Here is a 26,415-nt window from a genome sequence, read left to right as displayed (position 1 = left end):
TATTAAGCAATTTCCTGTAACTCATTTTTCTAATATGAGTAAAAAGTTTTCAACATGCATGCAGTTGCACGGAAGAATAGATCTTGATAGGCTGGTAATTTTAAAAGTTAAACTGCAAAAGCAATCAATATTATATAATCATAAAAGATACACTTTGCAGACATGATTTGATTGGACATCTGTGTGAGTAATTATAATCTAGTAGAATAAAACTCCAAAATTTCTATACCACTACTGTCATTCGCTTGTACGACAGTTACTGAGCAGCTGAGGATGTGGAGATAAAGCTCTAACTGGGCTGACACTCCGTAGACTCAGTCAACTGTGTGACCTCTACTACGCCTTTTCTGCTATTAGTTAACACCTACTTTCTGCTAGGGCTCGTGGAGCTTCACCCCATAAATGTACAACTCGACCCTGGGCAAAGATGAACAGGGAACCCTCACAGACTTCTGCCTCTACCCCAACAGCTTTGTCCTTTTCTGCACCCTGTTCCACATATTCTAGCTGTTTGAGCTGCCCTTAATTCTGATCTCAACCTCCTCAGCTCAGCTTACCTCCACCTCCTAGTGCCTCAATAAAAATGTTGGCCCCAGCCAGATACCAAGGATGAATATCCAGCTCATCTTAAATATATTTCTACCTGCAAGGATGTCAGGACTGTGCTATGTGTATTGACAAGTGTCAAAGAAACAGATAGTTTGCATAGTTTGCCCATTTTTATAGTTATTTACAGCAGTAGGACACATTCACTACCAGTTACTCCAAAAATGGATAAAATCAGGTTGAATGTTTTCTGAAATTAATTAATTAAGCCAGCACTTATTTCTTTTTTATTTTAGCCATTCTGACTAAAAGTGTACAAAGGTATCACATTGTGGTTTTGATTTGCATTTCCCTGATGATTAGTGATGTTAAGCATCTTTTCATGTGTCTGTTGGCTATATGTATAGTCTTCTTTGAGAAAATGTCTATTCAGGTCCTCTTTCCATTTTTTAATTCGATTGTTTTTTGGGAGTTGCATTGAGTGAATTCTTTATATATTTTGGATATTAACCTCTTATCAGATATATCATTTGTCAATATCTTCACTCATTCATTAGGTTGCCTTTTCATTTTGTTGGTGGTTTCCTTCACGTGCAAAAGCTTTCTATTTTGATATAGTCCTAATAGTTTACTTTTACTTTTGTTTCCCTTGCCTTAGGAAACATATCTAGAAAAATGTTGCTAAGGCCAATGTGAGAGAAACTATTGCCTATGTTCTCTTTAAGGATTTTTATGGTTTTCAGGTCTCATGTTTAGGTCTTTACACCATTTTGAGTTTATTTTCAGCCACTGTGGAAAACAGTATGGAGGGTCCTCAAATACTAAAAATAGAAATACTGTAATCCAATAATTCCACTACTAGGTATTTACCCAAAGACAGTGAAATTACTGGGATGCCTGGGTGGCTCAGATGGTTGAGCATCTGACTTCAGTTCAGGTCATGATAGCACAGTGCATCAGTTCAAGCCGCACATCAGGCTCTCTGCTGTCAACACAGAGCCCGCTTGGCATCCTTTGCCCCTCCCCTGCGCATTCTCTCTCTCTCTCTCTCTCTCTCTCTGTCTCTCTCTCTTTCTCTCTCTCAAAAATAAACATTTAAAAAAAGAAAATAAAAACACTAATTCAGAATGATAGATGCACCACTATGTTTATTGCAGCATTATTTACAATAGCCAAGATATGGAAGCTGATGATTGCTAGAGGGGAACAGGGTGGAGGGTGGAGGAATGGGCAAAATAACTAGAGGGACTGGAAGATACAAGTTTCCAGTTATAGAATAAATAAGTCACAGGAAAAAAAGGCACAGCATTAATAACATAGTCAATGATATTGTAATAGTGATGTGTCGTGATGAATGGTAGTTACACTTGCACTGAATGTAGCATAATGTAAAAACTTGTCAACTCACTATGTTGTACATCTAAAACATATGTAACATTGTGCCACCTATAGTCAAATAAAAATTTAATTAATTAAGAAACTGTGTAATTGGATAGGTTTTAGAAGATTGTTTTGCAAATTCTCCTCCTCATCTCCACGGGAAAAAAAAATCAGTTTAAGAGTATCAATGGATCCAAAAAGGAACAACAACAACAACAACAAAACCAGCATTTTCAGTTGGATGGATTCATGAGAGGTAATCGAGAGAAGCAGATTATTCCCTACTAAAATAAATAAAACTCACTTATTCCTAATGAATTTCAAAAAATCTTAAAAGTTTCATGAGCCTGACTGAATCAGTTTTCAAGCTATGTTCTCTATGAACCATTTCTCAGTTCCTACAATCAGAATCCTTTTCCATGATCCCACTGGACTTACTGTTTTCAGATTGTATCAGGATTATAAATTCAATCAACTTCACTTTTTAGCTTTTTTGTAGGTCTTTCTCCCTTACTTGGTTATAAGTTACTTAAAGGTAATTGAGAGCTTTGCTTGTTCCATAATGCCTATAATAGTGCTCCATGTATAGAAATGGCTTAACAAATGTTCTCTGAATTTTAAAGTTGTATGAGGAAATTCATCCAAATAGAATTGTTTTTCCTCTAGTCATTTCAAAGCTACTTCTATTTTTTAATGTTTATTTATTTATTTTGAGGGGTAGGGGAAGGAGGGGCAGAGAGACAGAGAGACAGAGAATGAATCCCAAGCAGGCTCCAGGCTGTCAGCACAGAGACCACTGTGGGGCTCAATCCCACCAACCATGAGATCATGACCTGAGCAGAAATCAAGAATCAGACACTTAACCGACTGAGCCACTCAAGCACCACTAAAGTTACTTTTTAAATGACTTTTCTTTATCCAGGGAAAATTCAGAATTTAGAATAAAATTATCCATTCCTCTTTATTTAATATTTTGGCATTTTAATTTTTATTTTATTATTCTTTTTTTGAGAATATGCATACCCTTTATATTAAGATCATACTTTTAAGATTACAAATATACTATCCTATTTCTTCTTTGATTCTGCATTTCTTTATCGATTCAATTCGGTCATTAAACTTTTGTTATCTACTATTGCTAAAACCTACCACTTTCCAGTTTTTGTCTATTTAAATATCTTTATTTGACTTTGTGCCCTTTTCCTTTACTTGCTACATGTATGAAAGAGTTGGTTGCTTTGAGAAAAACAGCAATTATTAAGTATGAATATGAAATCACCAATGTTCTTCGCCACAAACTGCACTTATAACCAGTAAATTCTTTTTTGAGCTGAAATTCTTGTACTAATAATTACTAATATAATTCATTCTTATAATCCTCAGTGATTTAAGTGAAAAGTCCTAAAAAACACTAAAGATATCACTCTGGCTCCTGGTTACTATCCTTTAAAAATAATGCTGAAATAGCTTATTAACTCTTATCTTTTTTTATAATCCTATCATGCTTAAGAACTCAGAATACCTGCTGCCTAAAAATAATGATTGAGGGGCGCCTGTGTGGCGCAGTCAGTTAAGCATCCGACTTCAGCCAGGTCACGATCTCGCGGTCCGTGAGTTCGAGCCCCGCGTCAGGCTCTGGGCTGATGGCTCAGAGCCTGGAGCCTGTTTCCGATTCTGTGTCTCCCTCTCTCTCTGCCCCTCCCCCGTTCATGCTCTGTCTCTCTCTGTCCCAAAAAAATAAATAAACGTTGAAAAAAAAATTTTTTTTTAATAAATAAAAAATAAAAATAATGATTGAAATAAAATACTGAAAAATGGGTTACTAAATAGTAATTAGCTTTGGCATGTTGGCATTTTAACAATTTGGAAATGTATGTGCATTCTTCTGTCTGGAAACAAAAAACCTTAACTTTCATTTTGTTTATATTGCTTCCAGTGAAATAAACAATGTTTAATATATTCTCTAGAAGTTATAAAATCTTTTTGGGAAATATCATATAAGAAGTCTAAAACAACCTATTCTTATTTGAAAAAAAAAATGTCCTTAATTTTTTTCAGTCCATGATGCAAATATCATAATTCCCTGCTTTGGCTTGTAGGAGCAAAACTACCTCACATTATAATTAACTAAATACAACATTTTTAGTTTTTTTTTTTTTTTAGTTATGATACAACTTAAGTGACTTAATAATTTTCTTATACTTACTCCATTTGGGTTATTTACATCACTTCCAACACTTCAAAATTACATATGAAAGTATAATAAGCATGCTTGTGCATATATATATATATATCAATATTTAGTAAATTATTCTTTGAAGGATTTCCAGAAGCAGAATTGTTACATAAAATGGTATGAGTAGCATGGGGATGAGAATGAGGAGTGACTGCCAATAGGCATGCAAGGTGATAGAAATGTTCTAAACTTGGATGGCAGGGATGTCAATACAACTCTGTAAGTTGCTTAAAATAATTTACTTGTAAACTTAAAATGAGTGAATTGTACAGAATAGAAATTGCATTTCAATAAAGATGTTATATTTTTTTAAATAAAAAAAAGAGGGTTATGGACATTTTCCAACCAGACATTGAGAGATGGAATGAGACAGGAAAATACAACCCATACATATGGAAAATATTCAGGCAATAGAAACTGCCAATGAGAGCACACAGATGTTAGCTTTAACAGGAAAAGGCTCCAACGTAGCCATTAAAAATATGTTCAAAGAACTAAAAGAAAATAATAATTAGAGAAGTAAATGCAGGTATTATGATAATGTCATATTAAATAGATAACATCAATTAAGACAGAAATACTATAAAAACAATCCAAATGGAAATTCCGGAGTTGAAAAGTGTAACTGACCTGAAAACTTTTCTAGAGGTCAACAAAAGATTTGAACAAAGCAGAGGACAGAATTAACAAACATGAAAAAAATAAAGATTATGTAATCCAAAAACCAGAGAGAAAAATGAGTGAAGAAAATGGAGCCTCAGAGAAATATGGGAAACATGTACCAACATATGCAGAATGGGATGGCTGAAGTAGAGAAGAAAAAGAGAAAAATATTAAAAAAATTGATGGCTGAGAACTTCTCAAATTTTTGGAAAACACCAATTTACATATTCAGCCCATGAACTCAAAGAAAAATGAAAGCAAAGAAATATACAGACAGAAAAATCATAGTAAAAATACTGAAAACCAAAGACACGCAGACAATCTTAAAGCAGCGTGAGAAAAATGACTCTTCACCTAAAAAGAACACCAGTAAGTTCAAGAGTTGACTTCTCATCTAAAAAAATGGGAGGCCATGGGGCACCTGGACAGCTCAGTCGGTTAAGCGTCTAACTTTGGCTCAGGTCAGGATCTCGCAGTTCGTGAGTTTGAACCCCACATGGAGTTGTCTGCTGTCAGCACAGAACCCACATAGGATCTTCTGTCCCCTTCTCTCTCTGTACCTCATCCACTCTCTCTCAAAAATAAACACTTAAAAATAATAATAATACATAAATAAATGGAGGCCAGAACATAGTGAAATACAATATTCAAAGTGCTCAAAGAAAATCTTTCAACCAAGAATTTATATCCAGGAAAGCCATCCGAAAACAAAATGAAATACATTCAAAAAACATAAAAACTGAGACAATTTGTTGTTATCTGACCCACCCTACAAGAAATAACAAAGGAAGTCCTTCAAACAAAAAGAAACCCAAAAACTAACTTGAATCCACACACACACACACACACACACACACACACACACACACACAGTGACAAATATAAAGATAAGCTAAGTAAATCAAACATGTATACTCAAGTCACCGAAAAAGAAAACCAAAGCAAGAAAACAGAACACTAAACAGTATATGAAAAATTTCTTGAAATACAAAAAGATGCAAAACTGCATACTGAAAGTGCACACCATTCATCTGAGAAATCAACTCCAAATGACCAAGACGTTTCTACCAAAATTACTAGATACAAAAGAAATCCTTCGAACATATAGGCAAAAAGAACAAGTGCCTGATAACAGAAAGGATATCAGACTGCCATCAGACTTTGAACAAAATATTTCAAGCCAGAAGAAAATTAGTAACATATTTAATATGTTCAAAGAAAGGATGGTCAAGGATTTTATAACCAGGCAAATGCCTATCAAGTGTAAAAACCCCTAACAAACTAACAATGAAACGCAGTCCTCAAGAAGTATTACTCCCATGATTCCCTTCTAGAGAAATACACTAAACAATGAGCTTCAGATACCCAAAATACATCAATACAAGGAATGGGATGAAACTAAAATATGTAAGTACTTACAAGATCACAACTAAGTAAGAATTTTAAAAATTGAGAATAGTATATAATAACTATGTACACTCACAATGTAGATCGTACCATGTATTAGTCAGCTAGGGCTGCCACAACAAAGTACCAAAGTCTGGGTAGTTTGAACAATAGAAATTTATTTTCTCACAATTCTGGAGGTTAGAAGCCTAAAAATCAAAGTGTTAGCATAGTTGGTTCCTTCTGAAACTTCTCTCTTACTCTTGTAGATGACCACGTCTCCTCCTTGTATCTTCATATGGTTTTTCCCTCTGTGCATGTGTGTATCTTACTTTCTTCTTACAAGGACACCATTCATATTAGATCAAGGCCCACCCTAACAGCCTCACTCAAGCTTAGTTACCTCTTTAAAGACCCTATCTCCAAATATAGTCACATTCTGAGCTACTGGGAGTTAAGACTCCAACATATAAATTTGGGGGAAACACAGTTCAGCACATAACACATCTAAAAGTATATAAAAAATGGCAATGAAAATGAAGAGAGCATATACAAAAAAAATTAACAGTTTTCAGTAATAACATCATTAGAGTAGTATCAGTAGTGTTGTTCAGAGACTACTGTATGCATAATTATAGACTTTCCTCTGTGCACATGACAACTAGTATTGTCAATAAAGAAGAAGGAGATATAGATTTAATTTAGGGAAGATCAAGTTAAAACACAACAAGCCATTAATTTCACACTAGTAGAAATTAAGGATTCTTGGAATAATGGCTGATTCCAGGACTTAAGCAACAAAATGTTCAAGATGAGTCTGAAGCACTGTCTTGGGAAATAGCAAGGAAGCTATCAAAGACTACAGAGTCAGGTCAAAAGACTAAAGGACCAACTAGAACACATCACTCAAAGGTGGGACAATTTGAATTTCAAAAAGGAGAATAACTGCTATAGATTGAAACACTTCAAATACATTTAAAACCATGAGTTTACAATGAAATTTTAAACCTAATCAAAGATCTTCAAATAATGAGGAAATGGCATTAAGTTACCCATTTTCCCTCAATGACCCTTAGGAAGCATTATTTGACTGAGTTGGTGGAGGAAAAACTTGTTAGCATATACAAAATGTTCATTAACTGGGTAAAAACCTTGTAGGAATTTTTAATTTAAGACCAGAGAGTAAAAATTATCTGAACGTGGATAATAAAATGTCTTGCTGAAAGCATTATATTTGAGGGGTGGGGCAGAACTTTGGAAAAATGGAACACTTGTCTCACCACTCAAGGAAATTCTATTATGATAAATATAGTATATCTTTAAATAATACACCTGATATTTTAAAGCAAATATAGCTAAACAAATATGATCACAAGCGGTGTATTTTCCAAAAGATTCACCTTAAAACTACTTACACATACATTCTATTACTCAAAACACTTCTTATATACATAAGATTTTTTAAAAACATTTTCAGGGGCACCTGGGTGGCTCAGTCGGTTAAGCGTCCTGACTTCGGCTCAGGTCATGATCTCACACTCCAGGAGTTCAAGCCCCACAGTCAGGCTCTGTGCTGACAGCTCAGAGCCTGGAGCCTGTTTCAGATTCTGTGTCTCCCTCTCTCTCTGACCCTCCCCCATTCATGCTCTGTCTCTGTCTCAAAATAAATAAAAGTTAAAAAAATAATAAAAAAATAAAAAACATTTTCAAAATCTACAGCATTTTTAAAGACCTTTATTAAGTGGTGCTTGCAGTCTGTTGACTTTTTGGAAAAAAATCAAATAGTAAACATTTATTACAAATTAAAAATGAGGTTGTTAAAAATCTCAACTTTTCCAGATATGAAACAATTAAAAAACCTTTTTAAGTGTACTGAGGAAAATCAGTCTTAAAAAAGAGAGGGGGAGAGAGAGAGAGCTAGAGAGAGAGAGAGAGAGAGAGAGAGAGATCTTTAGGTAAATATATCAGAAACTCCAGTCTGCAGAGATAATGCAAAGAGCTTTAGCTATCTGGTAAATGGACAAAAAGCAAGCATTTGAGATCTTCAGCTCCAACCTTCTGTTATTTCTTACTGTTGAAACTTCATATTCATTTCCCCTTGTTGGCTAATTAAACCAGATGATGGGATGATGGTAGAGATGATAAGACTGCATTTACTCCACCCTACCCTGCACAGCCTTGGTAGAGGACTAATTCTCCACTGGTGGGTTGGCTGCTTTGTCTCTTTGCCATCTTGCGGTTTAGGGTTTTCTGGGCTTCTGTCTGTGTTGTGGTAATTGAGGTTGCAATAGTACAGATGTGGGGGTGGCTACTGACCCTGGGTCTCACCTCCTTGATTTTCCTTATCTCCTTCACTGCCATTCTCTTTAGGTTGCCTTTGGCAAGGAAGGTTCCTGTGGAATGGTCATTTATAACCCCAATGCATATTCTGTCTCACTGGTCTACCTTGCTCTCCTGAACCCTCGTTGTCAGCACCTTCCATCACTTCTCCCCACACAGGAAAGTTGGAATACTGTGTTCAACACCCGTGGCATCTCCACATGTAGCAAATAAAGTGGACACTGTGACTTGCAGGAGGGCCTGGCCTTTCGGAGCCCTCCTGGATCCCACATTCTTTTCCCCATTCTCGCTATTCTGGAAATCCCGCTGGTAATTGTGTGGATGACCCCTGTAATGTGGATAGTGTCTATAATTTAGCAGGTTAGTCTGCTTCATGTTTACTGCCTTGCACTGGAACTCTACCAGGGCCTGTAACATATGCTACCTCTGCACCCATTTTTGTCCTTTCAACAACATCAAACTCAACAGCCTCTCCATCTTCCACACTGCAAAGGTGTTTCCTGGGCTTATTCTTCTTTATGGCAGTCTGGTATACAAATACATATTCCCTGCTGTCATCCCTGTTGATTAAACCATATCTGCTTCTTACATTGAACAATTTACTGTTCTCCAAATCTTCCTTGTGATGAACTTGACCCTTCAGGCACTGCCAATATGAGGCCACCCTGGCTGCCGCTTACTTCAAGGCTGGATCTCGGCCTCACTACTCAAGGTTGCAGTGACTGGGGCCAGGAGCAGCAGCACCAGGCCCCTGGTGAGGGGGTGAGGGGGAAGGTGGACAGAACTGTTGAAGGCTTTCTGGGATCCATTCTCCAATTCCAGTACTGATCAAACTCTATAACATTTTAAATTACATTTTTGAAGGAAAACAGTCATCCTCAAGGGATGGATCTAATTTTTGGGAAAAAGAAAATCAACTTGAAGCCATGTTTGATGAATTAACAGGTGTCACAAAACCATCTTTTATTAAAAATATAGCATAGTTCTAAGTAATGAGAACCATTTTTTGTGTCACTTAAAAACTGACCCTTTAAAAGTAATTCCAAAAGAACTGCAACTAATTTGAAAAATGTTATCATACTTTGAGTATGTTCATATCATCCAAACATACTAAAATAAAAAATCATTTAAAGTATGACAATTTGAAAATAAAGCTTCACCATTTTGCAGAGAAAGTTTGCATGCCCCTATTCATATGCACTTAAATATATACTACTCAGAGGTTTTTCTTTCCATAAAATTTTTACATACAAATATATTTAACATAAATAAATGTATAAAATAGTAAAAACAAATAATTATGAAACCAGAAAAAATCAACTACATATAAACAGCTCTTCAAAAGGAAAAAATGATGGAAACTGAGTGATGGAATATTACAAAGGAAGAGATAAAGTCTTGGTATGCAATGCACTAGAATGATACACACAGAACTAAACTACACTTTCAATCACAAATTAATGCTTCTCTTTCAATTCTGAAAAAACACTACTGTCTTCATTAAGTGAAAGGTTTTTTCTCTCATTTTAACTAATTTTAAATTGTGATAATCAAGATCACCCCTGACCTCCATACTGCTAAATCCAATTGCCATTTCTCAGTCCTGAATTTACTCAACCTGTCAGCATCATTTGACAATTATTCACCTCCTCTTCCTTTAAAATGTCCAGGACACCATACCCTCCTGCTTTTTCCTTACTCTCTTGCTCTCCTCCTAATTTTCCCTTGCTGGGTCCTTCTCATCTCCATAACCTGCAAACATTGGCTTTTCCAAGGACTCATTCCTCATTCATCTTTTATCTCTGAACTCACTTCATTGATTCCTAAATCCAGTCTCATAGCTTTAAATCCTGTATATACCCTACCAATGTCAAATTTCTATCTCCAATCTAGACTTCTCCCCCACAATTCAGGCATACAACATTTCTCCATTAGATGTCTAACTGGCATCTCAAACTTCCCATGTCCAAAACCAAATTCTTGACCTTACTCCCCAAAATTTAGTCTTTTCAAATCTACCCTAGCTCAGTAAATAAAAAGCCCATCAATTCAGTTGTTCAGGCTAATATACATTGGGTCACCTTTGAATCTTCTCTTGTACCTTTAATCCACATTCACAGGGACAGAAAATCCTACTGGCTTTACCTCCAAAATATATGTAAAAGCTGACCTCTTAGAGTATTATTTTAGGTATGCTTTATCAAAAATCCAACCAAGTTCCATTACTTCTATTGATATCAGCCTTATCTAAACTCTCTCTGAGTCACAGGGAAACACAATCACAGTGTTCTGTAATCTCTCAAATAAGATCCTACTAAGTGGCCTTTACACCTGCTTTCCCATGTGGCCTGAAAGCTCTTCCCCAAATATCCACCTGGCTGGCATCAACTTCACCTCCTTGAAGTTTTTAGTGAAATCCCCTTCATCACTCTATTAAAACTGTAGTCCAGAATTTTCTCTGTTTTTTACATGCTTTATTTTTCCCATAGCACTAACTGCCATCAAGCACACTATGTATTTTTATTTTGTTTTGTTTTCTGTCTCCTCCCATGATAATGTATATCCTCTTTACCTCCAATAAAGGCAGGGGGTCTTTTGTCTGTTTTGTTCACTGTCTTATCCCTAGCACCTAGAATGCCTTGAATAACAGTGCCAATAAATAATATTTAATAACAAATATTTTTAAAAAGAAGGGATGACTCAGTGAATGCTTCTTATTCATATCTCATTCACCTTGTCTTCATTAGCTTGCATTAATTTATTTTTCCTTACTACTGAGTATGTTGAATATATGTTATCTTTCATTAAATACTGAATACTTACATGTCAAGAAAAGTGACTGAATTCGTTAATTTCATTTTGGCTACTGAATTTCAGTCAATATTCTTAAATCCCACAGACACTTTGTAAAATATGAAAAGTTTACAATTATATCCCCTCCCAGAACCTTCCATTAGAGCTGTCATATATATTAAATGTATGTATATTATAAACCAAAAAAATTCAGTGTAATATTTTTTGCTTTAATCGGTGGTATATGTTTTAAAGAAAATAAAAGATATTTTATTTTATCCATACATTTATCATTCATTCATATTCTTCATTATTTCATTCTTAATGATCCAAGTTTTTTCTTCAGTCTACAGAGTACATCTGGTACAAACAAATTGTCTTAATTTCCATCTATTTGACTTAAAGATTTTCACTAGATGAAGAATTCTGGGTTGACAGGTTCTGCTTCAGCTCTACGGTTTCCCCAATTGCTGAAGGAAAGTGTGCAGTTATGTCTAGCTTTTCTCTACTTGCTTTCAATAACTATTTTTTCCTTTTGTTTTACTAGAATATGCCTACTCTGGTTCTCTTCGAATTTATTTTCCTTGGAGTTTACATAGTTCCTTTAATCTATAAATGTCCGTTGTTTTGTTTTGCTTTGTTTTTAACCAAATTTACAAAGTTTTTTTTTATAAATATTCCTTCAAATATTTTTTTTCTTGGCACTTTCTCTGCATATTAGACTTCAAAACGACCCCATGCATCTTATGGTTTTGTTCTTTCCCCCTTAATCTCTTCTTTCTTTTCTAATGGTTCTGTCAATCTACGTGCAAGTTTATTTATTTCTCTACCATATCCATTCTGCTAATACTAAACCCATACAGTGGATTTTTAATTCAAGATATATTTTTCAATTCTAAAATTTCCACTTTTTGTGGATGATAATTCCCATTTTTCAGTTCATTACAAGCAATTTTGTTTAATTTCACTAGTTACAATAGCTCCTTAAAAGTCCTCATGTAATAATTCCATGATCCTGGGTTATCTCGGAGTTGGCATGTCCTGGACAATAAGTCACATTTTCCTGGCTTTTCATAGAATGAGTAATTTTGGCTTATATGATGGACATGGTGAAAATTATTCTACAGAGATTATGTTGTTTTGAAAAGTATTGATGTTTTTGTTTTGTGGGGTCATTTCTTCTATCAATACTATTACAGACTGTCCTACCTCCTATGTGTGGTGCCTCAGGTCTCAGCTCTGTTCTTGAAGACTTATTTACAGTCTATTATCAGTTTATCATGATCATCATGGCTTCAGGAATGGGCTAGAGATTTAGGGTGAGTTTTTTTAAATATAGAATTCAGATCCTTTTCTGGCTGTCTGTTTTCTTGAGCTGGCCATTAACCTCCATGCGGTACTGACTGGCCAAGTGCTTTTCACCTTATTTTCTGGCCAAAAAAGTTTTTCTATCAGAGTAAAAAATTGGCAACTCAGCCCATGCTGGACCACTTGCTTCATGTTTTGACACCTCTCTAAATCTTGGCTCTTTAGAACCCTCACATAGTTGTTTTCTGTATTATGTGCAGAGTGTTAAGTGGTGATTGTGGGAATATCACTGCTAGGAACTTGCCTATCCAAGCAGGTATCAGAAACCCTCCAAAGTGATCTTTAATTTTGGAGGCTGTTTTATACATTTTCTCTTATCAGTTATGCCTTTGTCATAATATAATAAACTGATAAAAATCATTATTTTCTTGAATGGAGGACATAAGCAAAACTTAATATTGTAATATTTAGCAAGGGAGATGAATTGCTTGCCACAAGAGATTATATGATAGTGATAATTAGGAAATGTCCAATAACAATTGGAAAATATCAAAACTTTTGAAATGTTGTGTAAGTTTATGTCAAAAAGTCACTGTATGTATGACTTCACAATCTTGTACACACTGAATAACCCCATCAAATGGAGCTGTATGATAAACTTAACTCACGGTAAATGTTTCTAGACTAGACAAAATTACAGTGAGAAATTCTGTTTTACAAATCCAAAACCTAATGGTTTATTTAGTTAAAAAAATTTTTTTAATGTTTATTTGTTTTTGAAGGAGAGAGAGAAAGCACATGCAGGGGAGGGGCAGAGAGTGAGGGAGACACAGAATCTGAAATAGGCTCCAAGCTCTGAGCTGTCAGCACAGAGTCTGACATGGGGCTTGAATTTACCAAGTGCAAGATCATGACCTGAGCCAAAGGCAGACGTTTAACCAACTGAGCCACTCAGGCTCCCCTATTTATTTATGTTTAAAGTTTCTTTATTTATTTTTGAGAGGGAGAAAGGAAGGGACAGAGAGAGAGGAGAGAGAGAATCCCAATCAGGCTCTGCACTGTCAGTGCAGAGCCCAGTGAAGGGATCGAACTCACAAACCATGAGACCACGGTATGGCCTGAGCAAGTCAAGAAGTCAGACACATAAATGACTGAGCCATCCAGGCACCCCTGAACCTAACGATTTAATTGACTAGTAATACCCTCCTTTATTAATCATTTACCTAAAATAACTAAGTGTAAAATATTCATAAACAAGCTATATTGCTCAAAACCAGACATTTCACAGAAAGAAAATTACCGAATACTCTAATGACCAAGAAGTCAAAATCACATGGGATAGGCTACATAGTAAATATAGTTTGAGGGCATTATTTTGGGGGGAATTAATTTATTTTATTTCAGGGCCCAGATGCTGACATGCTATCTACATTAAACTCAGAATCACAGACAATATTGTCTGACCATTATACTTACAGGAAGCTCTATATAACGCACATCGATGAATATAAATAATTATTATATAACAATAATTTAAGCTTCATTTGTGATTTACACCAAATGTCAACTAATTATTATATCCTAAACACCTTAAAAACTCCACTGCAACTCTTTACCCCTTCACTCATAGGAAGTGACTTTGCCTCCTACTTTACCCAAGAAAATTGAGAGTGCTATGTCAACCACTTCAGCTTTTTTCCCCTGTGATAACACAATCTGATCTTCATTTGCATTCTTTCCCCTCTCCCTTCATTCTCTGAATTTCTAGGAAAAAAATTTCATTGTCAAAAATTTTTACAGATGTTTGTCCTAATAGTGATTCTATTTTTAATATTTACAAATTGAGAAAATACATACATACCCATTGATTTACAGTCTACTTCCTTTAATATAAACAAGGGGCTCAGTGGGCTATACCCATAAACTGGGAACTTTCAAAACTTAATAAAATTATTATTTTTTTAAACGTTTATTTATTTTTGAGACACAAAGAGACAGAGCATGAACGGGGGAGGGTCAGAGAGAGAGGGAGACACAGAATCCGAAGAAGGCTCCAGGCTCCGAGCTGTCAGCATAGAGCCTGACGCGGGGATCGAACTCACGGACCACGAGATCATGACCTGAGCTGAAGTCGGCCGCTTAACCAACTGAGCCACCCAGGCGCCCGAATTATTTTTCATGTAACACCCAAAATTTAGAGGTATTTTCTTTAAAAAGTTCTGACTTTGATATAGGTACTCTATTGTCTATGTTAGGATGCTAGGACTACATTCTTATATAACATGAGTACTTGTGTATAGAACATGGCAACACAGGATTACTACTCATTTTCACTTTTGTTATAAAAGAATGTGATGAGCAAAAGCCATATGACAAAACAACTAAGTTCGCACAGTGATTCAAGACAATGTTTGCTCCTTTCCAAAGGGGAGAATTACATAACTTGTTAATATTTAGTCCTCTTCCTTTTTCCTACCAAGAAGCTCCCATCAATTCTAAAATGTCATTATAGCAATCATATTGGGTTTAAAATTTGCATACCTGTGGTTTTTAAAATTTTCTACATTTATTTATATATCATTGGTTTGATTCACCTAATATCATATTCTGGCAGTGCCTGAAGAAAGCCACATCAAATATTTTACAGACCAAGGGAAAGAAACAAAAGGAGGCAGGATGTATGTTAATCCAAAAATCTGAATTACAGAAACATTACCATGCAAAGCCAACACATGGCAGAACTAGGACCCAAAACCCAACAAAAGAACCAATGAAAGAAATAGTGCTGTTACAAGCACAAATTCACTTCAGAGACAGGAAAACAAATAAACTGATATGGACAAAAGACGGTAGCAAGAATTATCACCCTGACATAAAAATGACAGCATCATTCTCATAATTTAGGATTATTTTAAAATCACTGGGAACAGAAATAGTTTAGTACCCCCTTTTCATAATACAATCTTCACACTGATTACTTAAACACTATGTTTAAAACAAACAGCTCTTCCATGCAAGACATGTACTTCTTCAGAATTATTAAAAATACTTTGACTTACAATGCATACTTTTCTCTCAGCTCCAAACAGTTTGGGATGTCACAGTTACTAATGTGATTTACATAAAACTCATATATTTCCCTAGCCAGGGGTACTGCATGTTAAAAACTAATTAACGTATGTGAATGTGATATCTTGCCTAAATAAGTCTTCATTTTGGGAGTTAAAAAACAGGAAGAATGTGATAAACCATATTTAATAACGACTTTGCAAAATTCAGATACTTGCTACTGTACTGACCCTCCTCACCTACTGTAAAGGACCAGCAAAAGTAAAAACTAAAAGTGAGTAATTTCAGCCACGTGTAATAATTGACACCATTTTCCTGCTAAATCTTTGTTCTTTCCAAGTTACCTCTATTTTGAATATACCAGTCATTTGTTCATTTCATATTTCAAAATTTGAGATTTCAAATACCACATAAGCAACACGGTTTTATAAAATTTATTATTTCAGAGTTATGTCAACAAAAGCCATGGCTTCAACATAACAAAAAAACATTCTTTAGAATTTTAAAAGTTCATGAGGAAAAAAATCCAAAAGAGAAAAAGCACCTTTGAAGCAAAATGAAACTTGTACTAACAACTAAATTCCAAAGAACAGAGATGACTTTTAAAGCACACTGAAGAAAGACTATCACTGTATATTATACTGTATCACATTTCACATAGAATTCACATAAAACTTTCCATAGAATGCATAAGATCGTTATTACTACCTTATATCCAGGTCCTAACTGATGAATTGCAAATATCTGCGCAGGGTTGAGTGCTTCACTGAATACATACACGGCACCAAGTTGACCACAAAACACCCTATTTGCATCAGCCGTTTCTGAAGATCCGAGAAAGCACTTGTCATAGCTCTATTTTTAAAAAGTCATAAAAAAAAATCAATGTATTATTTTGTAATGATAAAATATTTAAGGATGCCTGCCTTCGCTTTCATGTATACCTTCAAGTATAACAATAATACCAGAAAAAAGCATCACTTAAGACTTCGGGAATATTTACATAATAAAAGCCAGCTAAAGATTTTCCAAAAAAGTAAATCAGTTAAGTATTTCGTATCTATGGAAAAGTAAAACAAACAGTAACCATCTACTCAATAATCACTGAACCACTTTGCAAATGTTATACTTAAATGTAAAAGGGCTTAAAATTCTACTTTGAAAAGTAAAACTAATTTTAAAACTCACATGCTGTAACAACAGTCCATTTATAGAGAGAGATTCACCTGAATCAGAGAATGACTACTCCAAATTTTAACCATAAACACGTAAGGCTTAATTTTAGAAACTACCTAATTTCTCCACCAGGGATATATATTCCTCTATTTCTCCACACAAAGCAAGGACACAATGAAAATCCCTTCCCTCTCTTCCATAAGTAGGCATTATGCAGAACCAAATAAATAATTATCACCAAAGTCTGCTGGCTAAAGCAGATGGTACAGTGCTCTCCATCTGCAGAGTTCAAGACCTAAGAAGTCATATTTAAGACCCTTCCCATCTCTATTTCTCTAAATGTCACCTAATGCTAGGCCCCAGTTTCTTTTGCCCATTCTCAAAGTTATTCCACATCTTAGTGCTGATAAGCACAGCATTGCGTATGTATGGAATCCCTTTGGTGCCTCAATAGAATAACAAAATATTTCTGAATGAATTATAAAGACAGAAACTCTTCATCAAATACCCAATCTGTAATTAAAACCATAGGAACTTAAGAGTTTACTGCACAATGTATGTGTATGTAAGTGCTACGGCCCAGGCCTCTCCATTTCTTGGTGTACTATTGCAAATAATTCAAAAATCAAAATCCTTCCTTCCTTCTCTTCTTCCTTCCTTCCTTCCCTCTGTCTTTTTTTCTTTTTTCTTTTCTTTTCATTTCTTTCATTCTAAATATAACTAGATGTAGTGACAGCCAACAAGGTCATTGGGGTTACCTTCACTCTATAATAAAAAGTCTCCCCTCTGAAGGGCAGAGATAAAGTAGAATTTCATCTGTGCATTCTAATTCTGACAAAGTCATTCTCAAAAATTTACTGACTATGGCCCACCTTGAGTTTCTAGGGCAAAAAAGCAAACTTGTCCTATAAATGAACAGATAGTAAAGATTTTAAACTTTGCCAGCCACATGTGATTTCTGTCACATAATCTTTCTTGATTTTTTGTTTGTATCTTAAAAAAAGAAAAACCTTTAAAAATAAAAAATAAAAAACAAGATTCTCAGCTCTTAGGTCATGTGAAAACAGTTCAAGGTTCAGATGTCTGTAAGGAGTACTCTTCCAACCCTTGACCCTGGGAAAATATGGACTACAGACACAGTACTATTTAAAATAATACAAGTGAGAACAAAAAGAGACCCCTGCCCTTAAGGAAATTAAAGTCTGCAGAGATGTAGACAACACTGAGAAGTGAATTTTGTTAGAGAAAGGCCAAGTTTTTATAAAACCAGGTATGCTGGAATGATTGTGTATTATTGGGTTTGAAGGTAAAACATCAGGCATTTGAAAACATCTTTTACTTTGGTTCTAACAGGCCGGGATAATGACAAAGGAAAGCCCAGAACAGAGCTTTTAAGGATTTAACTCAAGATATGCTCCCTCCAGAATACAACTGTATTACCTCCTTCACTGCTAACATGCTAGCTAAAACTCGTATTACCTGCTTGTTATTATCACAGTAAGTCATTCAATTGATCTCCTTGCTTCTGCCATTTTTTCCCTTTAGAATATTCTCAATACTGCAGACTGATGGACATTTTTAAAATATGAGCCTGGGGGCGCCTGGGTGGCTCGGTCAGTTAAGCATCTGACTTCGGCTCAGGTCATGATCTCGCGGTCCCTGAGTTTGAGCCCTGCGTCGGGGGCTCAGAGCTGACAGCTCAGAGCCTGGAGCCTGTTTCAGATTCTGTGTCTCCCTCTCTCTGACCCTCCCCCATTCATGCTCTGTCTCTCTCTGTCTCAAAAATAAATAAACGTTAAAAAAATTTAAAAAAAAATATGAGCCTGCATCATGCCACTTGTCTGCTGAAACCCTTCCTAAGATTTTTATGCTGGCTAAGATGAGAAAGCCCAGGTATTATGTTTGTGTATGACGCCTGCATGATTTCACCCTCTATGGTCTGTCTAAACCTTACCTCTTAACATTGTTCTGGCCATTCCTCTCTCTGTTCTAGGCAAACTGGCTGCTTATTTGTTCAATTAACTTTCCGTTCTGCCTCAAAGGCTCTGCACTCACTGCTTTCAGTGAATGGGGTATTTCTCCGAAATATCCACATGACTTGCTCCCTAAACTCTTCTCACTAAGATCATCTCTGTATCATCTGGCTTCCCCCTTCCCTACACCTATACTCTCTATACCTATTCCCACTTAATATTTCTCCACAGCATTTATCACTATTTCTGTAGTAAATAATAGTGACTACACATTATACTGATTCACTGTGTGTAAGGTCTTCCTTTCACATCCAAATAAGGTGTAAGACCTTTTTGTTTTTAATGCTTGAAATTCTAGAAAGAATAGAATATTGCATGGATGTTTTGACCTAATACTTAATAATTTATTTGAGCAATTTCCCTTTTTTCATCACTATTCATCTAGTTTAGCAACTTAATTATACTAAATTTAAGAACTAAAAATTCATTTAACTGAATAAAACTTTCAGAAGTACAACTATTAAGTTTCTACCAAACTATTATAAAATTCATGAATGTCATGAATAGTGATAGATCACACACTCAAATACATTAAAGCACAGATTAAAAAAACAAAAAACAAAAAACTTACATCATTTGTGTTAACATGCCAAGCCATATCACCATAGGATACCAGCTGTCCATTAACATAACACCGAATTTCACTGTTCCTCCATCGATTATAAATGTGGACAATGCTGATCATGTACCACTTAAATAAAAAAAAAAAAAGATCTTGATATGTAATGTTTAGTTATTACCTAAAAAGCAATCATAACATTCACAACACACTTTAAGAATGCTTGAAAGAATACTAACAATTACGCATTACCAAGTTCCCCCTCATACTTCTCACTTTGCAGATGAAAGAAGTGACTCATAAAGAATAAATCTGTGATGGAAACAGACCTAGAATACCTTGAACTGTGGAATTACACTCCTTCTACTATACCAAGATGCAAATATTATGGAAATACAATTATATTTGGTTTATTCATTTAATAACATTTGTATTGTACCATTTGTATTTGTATTGTTTCAAGTCTGACCAGAAAGACCATAGGTCCAGCTCTCCTGAAATTCATGGTGTAGTGAAAGAGACACAGATTAGACAAGTAAATAAATATAAAATGACAAATAATGATTACTGTGAAGGAAAAAAAAAACAGCATAAACTGAGAAAGATTAACCTTGATTCTATTTTGGATTGCATGGTCAGGAAAGATAAGTCAAAGGAACAACACTTCAACATTTACTTTTTTAAAATTTTTTTAAAAGTTTTATTTATTTATTTGTTTGTTTGTTTGTTTATTTTGAGAGAGAGAGAGAGAGAGAGAGAGAGAGCGAGCGAGCACGCAGGAGCAGGAAAGGGGCAGAGAGAGAAAGAATTCCAAGTGGGCTCTGTGCTAGCAGCACAGAGCGATGCAGGGCTTGAATTCATGAACTGTGAGACCATGACCTGAGCCAAAAGTCAAGAGTCGGACGCTTAACCAACTGAGCCACCCGGGCACCCCCAACATTTTAACATTTATAATAAGATTAGGTGGTTTCAATTCCACAACTCAGATTTATTAGGTCCAAGAAAAATTCTGTATCTTTTAACTTAATAATGTGTGAATATTCATTAAGAATCGAGGAATAACTTTGTATTAAGTTCTAAGTTTATAATTCCTAGGGCCAACCAAAAGCATTTCAAGTATATATTTTGATATGGAATGATTTAAGTTCTACAATGATTTGTGGATCCAACCCTTACTCTCTTTGAAACTTAACAATTTAAGGCCAAGAATACAGAAATATAATTCTAAGATATAAGAAAATGCAAACGATTTATAGACACTTGAACAAGTATGCCTTCAGTGTTTAAGAAGAAAAAAATTAGACTTCGTTTCCCCCACAAAAACATAAAAATATATAATACAAACTTTGTTTCCCAGATTACTTAAAAGCACTACTCAATTATTTCATAATACTATATTTTGAAAAACATAAAGCTATAATAATTCTCAGCCACGAAAATATCAGCTATTTCAAGGTGTCTGAAGTACTTTGAACAAAATTCAATTTCATTCATTTCAAGTTAGAAAATAAAAATAGTGCACTAAACAACTCATGGAAGACAATAACACAAAGAACACTGTTCCTCAATTATAAAAATAAAATGTTAGGTCAAACTAATCCCTAAACACATGTCTTTTTTAAAGTTGTTTCAGTCTAGGTAATCTTTAACTATTGCAAAAGGAATCTTCTACTGGATCAGAAAGCAACATTTATGTTAGTCTTGATTAAAAGCAGAAGAAAATCTTTAAAGTCAGTCATTTAACCATTCATATTTCTAAATGTTATAAAATTATCAAGAAGAAGCCATAAAAATTGAGCTTCATATAAATTTAAGAAAAATCTTATAGAAGTTTACATGCATAAAAATTCAAATTTACTTGTATTACCCTCATTGAGTTTGAAAATTTTCCACCAGAATGCCATCTAGGTAACACAGGAAATATAACCTTTATTATTTTGGAGTAAAATTATTAAAATTTTAAATTTCTAACTATCAACAATAGTCAAATTATGGAAAGAGCCCAAATGTGTGCCATATATGTGTGTGTATATATGTGTGTGTGTGTGTGTGTGTGTGTGTGTGTGTGTGTGTGTGTGTGTATATATATATATATATATAATGGAATACTACTCAGCCATCAAAAAGAATGAAATCTTGCCATCTGCACAATGTGCATGGAACCAGAATATACTATGCTAAGTAAAATGAGTCAGTCAGAGAAAGACAAATACCATATGATTTTACCCACGTCTGGAATTTAAGAAACAAAACATATGAACATAGGGGAAGAGAAATAAAAATAAAATAAGATAAAAACAGAGAGGGAGGCAAACCATAAGAGACTCTTAACTATAGAGAACAAACTAAGGGTTGCTGGAGGGGAGGTGGGTAGAGGATGGGCTAAATGGGTGATAGGCATTAAGAAGGGTACTTGTGATAAGCTCTGGGTGTTATATAAATGATAAATCACTTAATTTTATTCCTGAAACCAATTGACACTACATGTTGGCTAACTTGAATTTAAATAAAAACTTGAAATTTAAAAAAAAAGAAATTTTAACTTTCTCAAATGGAATGCATATAAACAAATGTCTATAAATAGAAAAGGATTTCCTGCTCTCCAAAGACAAGTTTAAGATAAATAATATTAGATATATTATTATAGTTACTTACATACTTGATATAGGAAAGAACTTATTTAACAAATATTTATTGAGTTCTTTCTCCTATGTACCAAATAACTTAGGGTGCTTGGCTGTGCAGTATGAATTTTACATTCATATAGATATAAAAACTGAGTTCCCAAGTTACAAGCTCTATGACTTCTGGCAAATCATTTAGCTATTTCCATCTCTAAAAACGGGGGAATAATAATGCCTTTTTGTGGAGTGAACATTATAGATAAGAGACAATATATGAGAATTATGAAGAACAGTTCCTAATACATATTTGGCAGCCATAAAGAAGACAGCATTAACTAATACCTATTTTTTATCCACAATTTCCTTCTGATGAGATTTTTTTCCGCTAAAATTGACATTTACTCCTCAGAGTCACTCATTCATTCAAAAAATTTACTGATAGTCGGGGTATCTGGTGGCTCAGACGGTTAAGCGTCCGACTTCAGCTCAGATCATGATCTCATGGTTCGTGAGTTCGAGCCCCACATCGGGCTCTGTGCTGACAGCTAGGAGCCTGGAGCCTGCTTTGGAGTCTGTGTCTCCCTCTCTTTCTGTTCCTCCCCCCACTCAGACTCGCTCTTTCGCTCTCTCTCTCTCTCTCAAAAATAAATAAATATTTTTTAAAAATTTACTGATAGTCTATTTCATGCCCAGTATCCTCCAGACTGTGGGCAATGATAACATATACACCCTTAAGGAGAGTTCACCAGGAAAGCAAACATAAAGCAATTATAAAACCATGGAAACTGTCTAAAACACAGATATGGGAGCAAAAGAAGTAATGACTAACTGAGCGCAGAAGGAAAAGAAAAGACAAAAGGAGAAGGAAGGCTAACTGAGAAGAAGTCACTAAAGGAGTAAAATGAAACTTAAGACTAAGCTTGAAGGATGAATACAAATTGCTGAGTAAACAGGGGGAAAAGAGGAATCTTAATACTTTACATACAGCACAGAGGCCTGACAAAACTTTTTTCGGTGTTTAGATTTAGACACAATAACAAAGATCAGTTTATAAGAGACTTTAGGACGCCTTTGGTAATCTTTGTTTTTTGATAATGTCTTATCACTAAGGAATTCTGAGCAGGAAAATGGAATGATCATCTTCATAGTTTAGGAAAATAACTGGCAGTACTGAGTAAGTGGGACAGTTAGGCAAATGTGGTTAAAGATAAACCTGAAAACTACTGCAAAGGTTGAGGTAAGAAAACTATAAAGGTCTAAATTAAGACAAAGACATTAGTAATTTAAAAGAAGGGAGATAGGGACTAATTAACAAAACTCATTGAAAGTGCTGATACAGAAAAGAGAAGTCTAAAGATGGCTTCTAATTTTTCACTTAAATTGGTAGTGGTACCATTAACTTAAGATAATTAATACAGTTAGCCAGTTAATTAGCCAGATAATAAGATGTGGAGTTACAATCAAAGAGTTTGCTTTTGGTCATAACACTGATATTTGACAAAGCTGATGGATGAATAAATGAATGCACAGTTGAATGAACGAACTAATCTCAGTGAAGGTCAGAGCAGTTATAGGAAAATTAACTTTAATGTTCTCTTTCCATGGTACATCAATATGTACATATAACAGACAAGTGTCTTTTCCATTCAAAAGAGACCAATGTTTGACTTGATATTTTTTTATTTCTGATTTATATTTTAAAAGAAATAGGAGGAAAATTGCAAACTGTGAATGCATACTGATATTTTGTACATCCACTGAGGTCTGCAAGTAGTTAAGACTCAAAACTAGATCTAGAAAAAAATACCAAACAAACGAAAAAAAAACTGTAATAAGAATTCACAGAAAAATATAACATGATATTTATACAAATATCAATAGTAGCTAACACATATTGAGCACTTACTACATCTTGGGTAATATGCTAATAATTTACTGTGGGCTAAAACGTTACGGAATTTTCACAAGGTCAAACATTTGGTGAGTGGTACAGTTAAGAAAGCAAAAGTTTTAATATAAAGATTTCTTTTAGAAAGGCCAGTTAAACACCTTATCAAAGGATTACAATTTAGCTAGGTCATCTCCTGGAAAAATAAGAAAGAAAAAAAAGAGAGAGAATGCATTTATCTTGAATAATGAAACAGTAAAACAAAGTATTTATGGTTTTCAAGGTTTATGAGCATCTATGGTTTTTTTAAAACATCTATCACTCCCTGGCCCTGTTCCTACCAAGACTCCTTAGAATCAACATATATAGAGCTATTACAAATGGGAATGTATTTCTCATAAGGAAATAGTGTGAAGAGAAAGAGAGAGAGAGAGAGAGAGAGAGAGAGAGAGAGAGAGAGAGAACAAATGGGTTAAATTGCTTTTTATTGGTTAATGACAATTTTATTTAGTTCTTAGCTTCACCCTAATTTTCCTTATTTATACTCTTCAAATCACTGTTATCTAAACTTGTCAGATGAAAAACATCACCTAGAGCATTTGTTAAAAATATATTCCTAACATGGAAATTGTAATTCCAAGAATCTGTATTTATAACAAGTTCCCACTGAAATTCAAAACAGTTTGGCACATTTGGCAAACTCCCCTGGGTGGCATCCCAAATCTAATAAATCAGAATTTCTGGAGGAGAGACAATTAAATTTGTATGAAAATAACTGGGATTTGGATCAAGAAATCAAGAACCTCCATTCTAATGTATGAATTTATTTAGAATCCCTGCTTTTTTTTTTCAACGTTTATTTATTTTTTGGGGACAGAGAGAGACAGAGCATGAACGGGGGAGGGGCAGAGAGAGAGGGAGACACAGAATCGGAAACAGGCTCCAGGCTCTGAGCCATCAGCCCAGAGCCTGACACGGGGCTCGAACTCACAGACTACGAGATCGTGACCTGGCTGAAGTCGGACGCTCAACCGACTGTGCCACCCAGGCGCCCCCTAGAATCCCTACTTTTTAAGCTATTTTCCAGGTATATATTAATGAATGATTGATACACTGATATTCTTTCTTTTACATAAATTCTTTTTTAAGTTTATTTATTTTGAGATAGAGAGAAAGCATGGGGGGGGGGGCAGAGGGAGAGAGAGAGTAAATCCCAAGCAGGCTCCTCACTGTCCGTGCAAAGCCCTAGGTGGGGCTTGAACTCACAAACTGTGAAATCATGATCTGAGCTGAAATCAAGAGTCAGACACTTGACCGAATGAGCCACCCAAGTGCCCCACGCTGATATTCTTTAAGAGAAACAGTTTTACTATTGCTTCAACATAAAGCAAATATTTTTATTGGACTCAGGTAAAATTTTAAATATATATTTGAAAACCCCATCCTAAATAATATTTTCTTCAATATGTGGCAAAACATGCACGGGATCATAAGCAAACAAGAAAACAAACAGAAAGAAGAGGAAATGACATTCCCTCTGCCATATGTGGGCTCATCAATCTCTGTTACGGTTGCTCCTGTGGATAAATATTCCTTTGGATAAAAAGTAAAGTGTGCTCTTAAAGAAGGTGGACAATCTCACTGCCAGGTATCCAAAAAAGGCCCTTGAACCTATAAGGGATAACTGGCCTTAAACACGTGGAAATAGGAACTCCTATCCTTCTGTAACTTGTTATTTTAAAGTCTGGACTTTCAAATGACTGGATACTCTAACACAAAGATAGAGTCCAATAAATAGCCAAGAACATCCCTCTAGAAAAAAACCCAGGTGATAGTGAATTATATCTTATAAATCTAATTATATAACATAATTGCACATTTTTTATTTTTTATCTTTAGATATTAGAGAAAACTTTTTAAATTAATGTATTTATTTTGAGAGACAGAGAGAGAGAGAGAGAGAGAGAGAGAGAGAGAGAGAGAGAGCACGAGCTGGGGAGAAGCAGAGAGACAGGGAGAGAGAGGATCCCAAGCATACTCCACACACTGTGAGCACAGAGCCCAATGTAGGGCTCAAACCCAAGAACCACGAGATCATGACCTGAGCCAAAGTTGGATGCTCAACCGACGGAGCCACCCAGGCGCCCCTACAGCAGACTTTTAAAAACACGTATCAGGGCACCCGGGTGGCTCTCTGTCTCTCTCTTTCTCTCTGTCTCTCTCTTGCTCTCTCTCTCAAAAATAAATAAACATTAAAAAATTTTAAAAAAATTCCAAACACATATCAACCTGGCCTCTGAATATCTATATTCAGAGGTATATTTCAAGGGCCAAAACATTAACCACAGAGTAATATCTCCCTTCTTGAAGCCAGCATTTTTGAAGAGCAGAAATTAGTGTAACCTTGAATCTCA

At 35.1% G+C, this 26,415-nt stretch overlaps 1 protein-coding gene and 1 pseudogene across 11 annotated transcripts in view; both read right to left on the bottom strand.

Moving 5' to 3' along the window:
• NBEA (neurobeachin) overlaps positions 1 to 26,415 on the bottom strand; it is a 684,640-nt gene that overhangs the window by 564,846 nt on the left and 93,379 nt on the right. For all 11 annotated transcript variants that reach the window (XM_023250717.2, XM_023250724.2, XM_011286341.4 and 8 more), the window contains exons 7-8: positions 19,502 to 19,621; positions 16,430 to 16,576 (exon numbers count right to left, since the gene is read on the bottom strand). In XM_023250717.2, coding sequence (XP_023106485.1) covers positions 16,430 to 16,576; positions 19,502 to 19,621 — 267 coding nt within the window. The remainder of the gene's footprint in view (positions 1 to 16,429; positions 16,577 to 19,501; positions 19,622 to 26,415) is intronic.
• Positions 7,809 to 13,020, bottom strand: LOC102899512 (annotated as a pseudogene).

This window comes from Felis catus, chromosome A1 (assembly GCF_018350175.1).
Source record: "Felis catus isolate Fca126 chromosome A1, F.catus_Fca126_mat1.0, whole genome shotgun sequence".
Lineage (NCBI taxonomy): Eukaryota > Metazoa > Chordata > Mammalia > Carnivora > Felidae > Felis > Felis catus.
The sequence above is the reverse complement of the archived record's forward strand: the minus strand, read 5'-3'. Positions and strand labels throughout refer to the sequence as shown.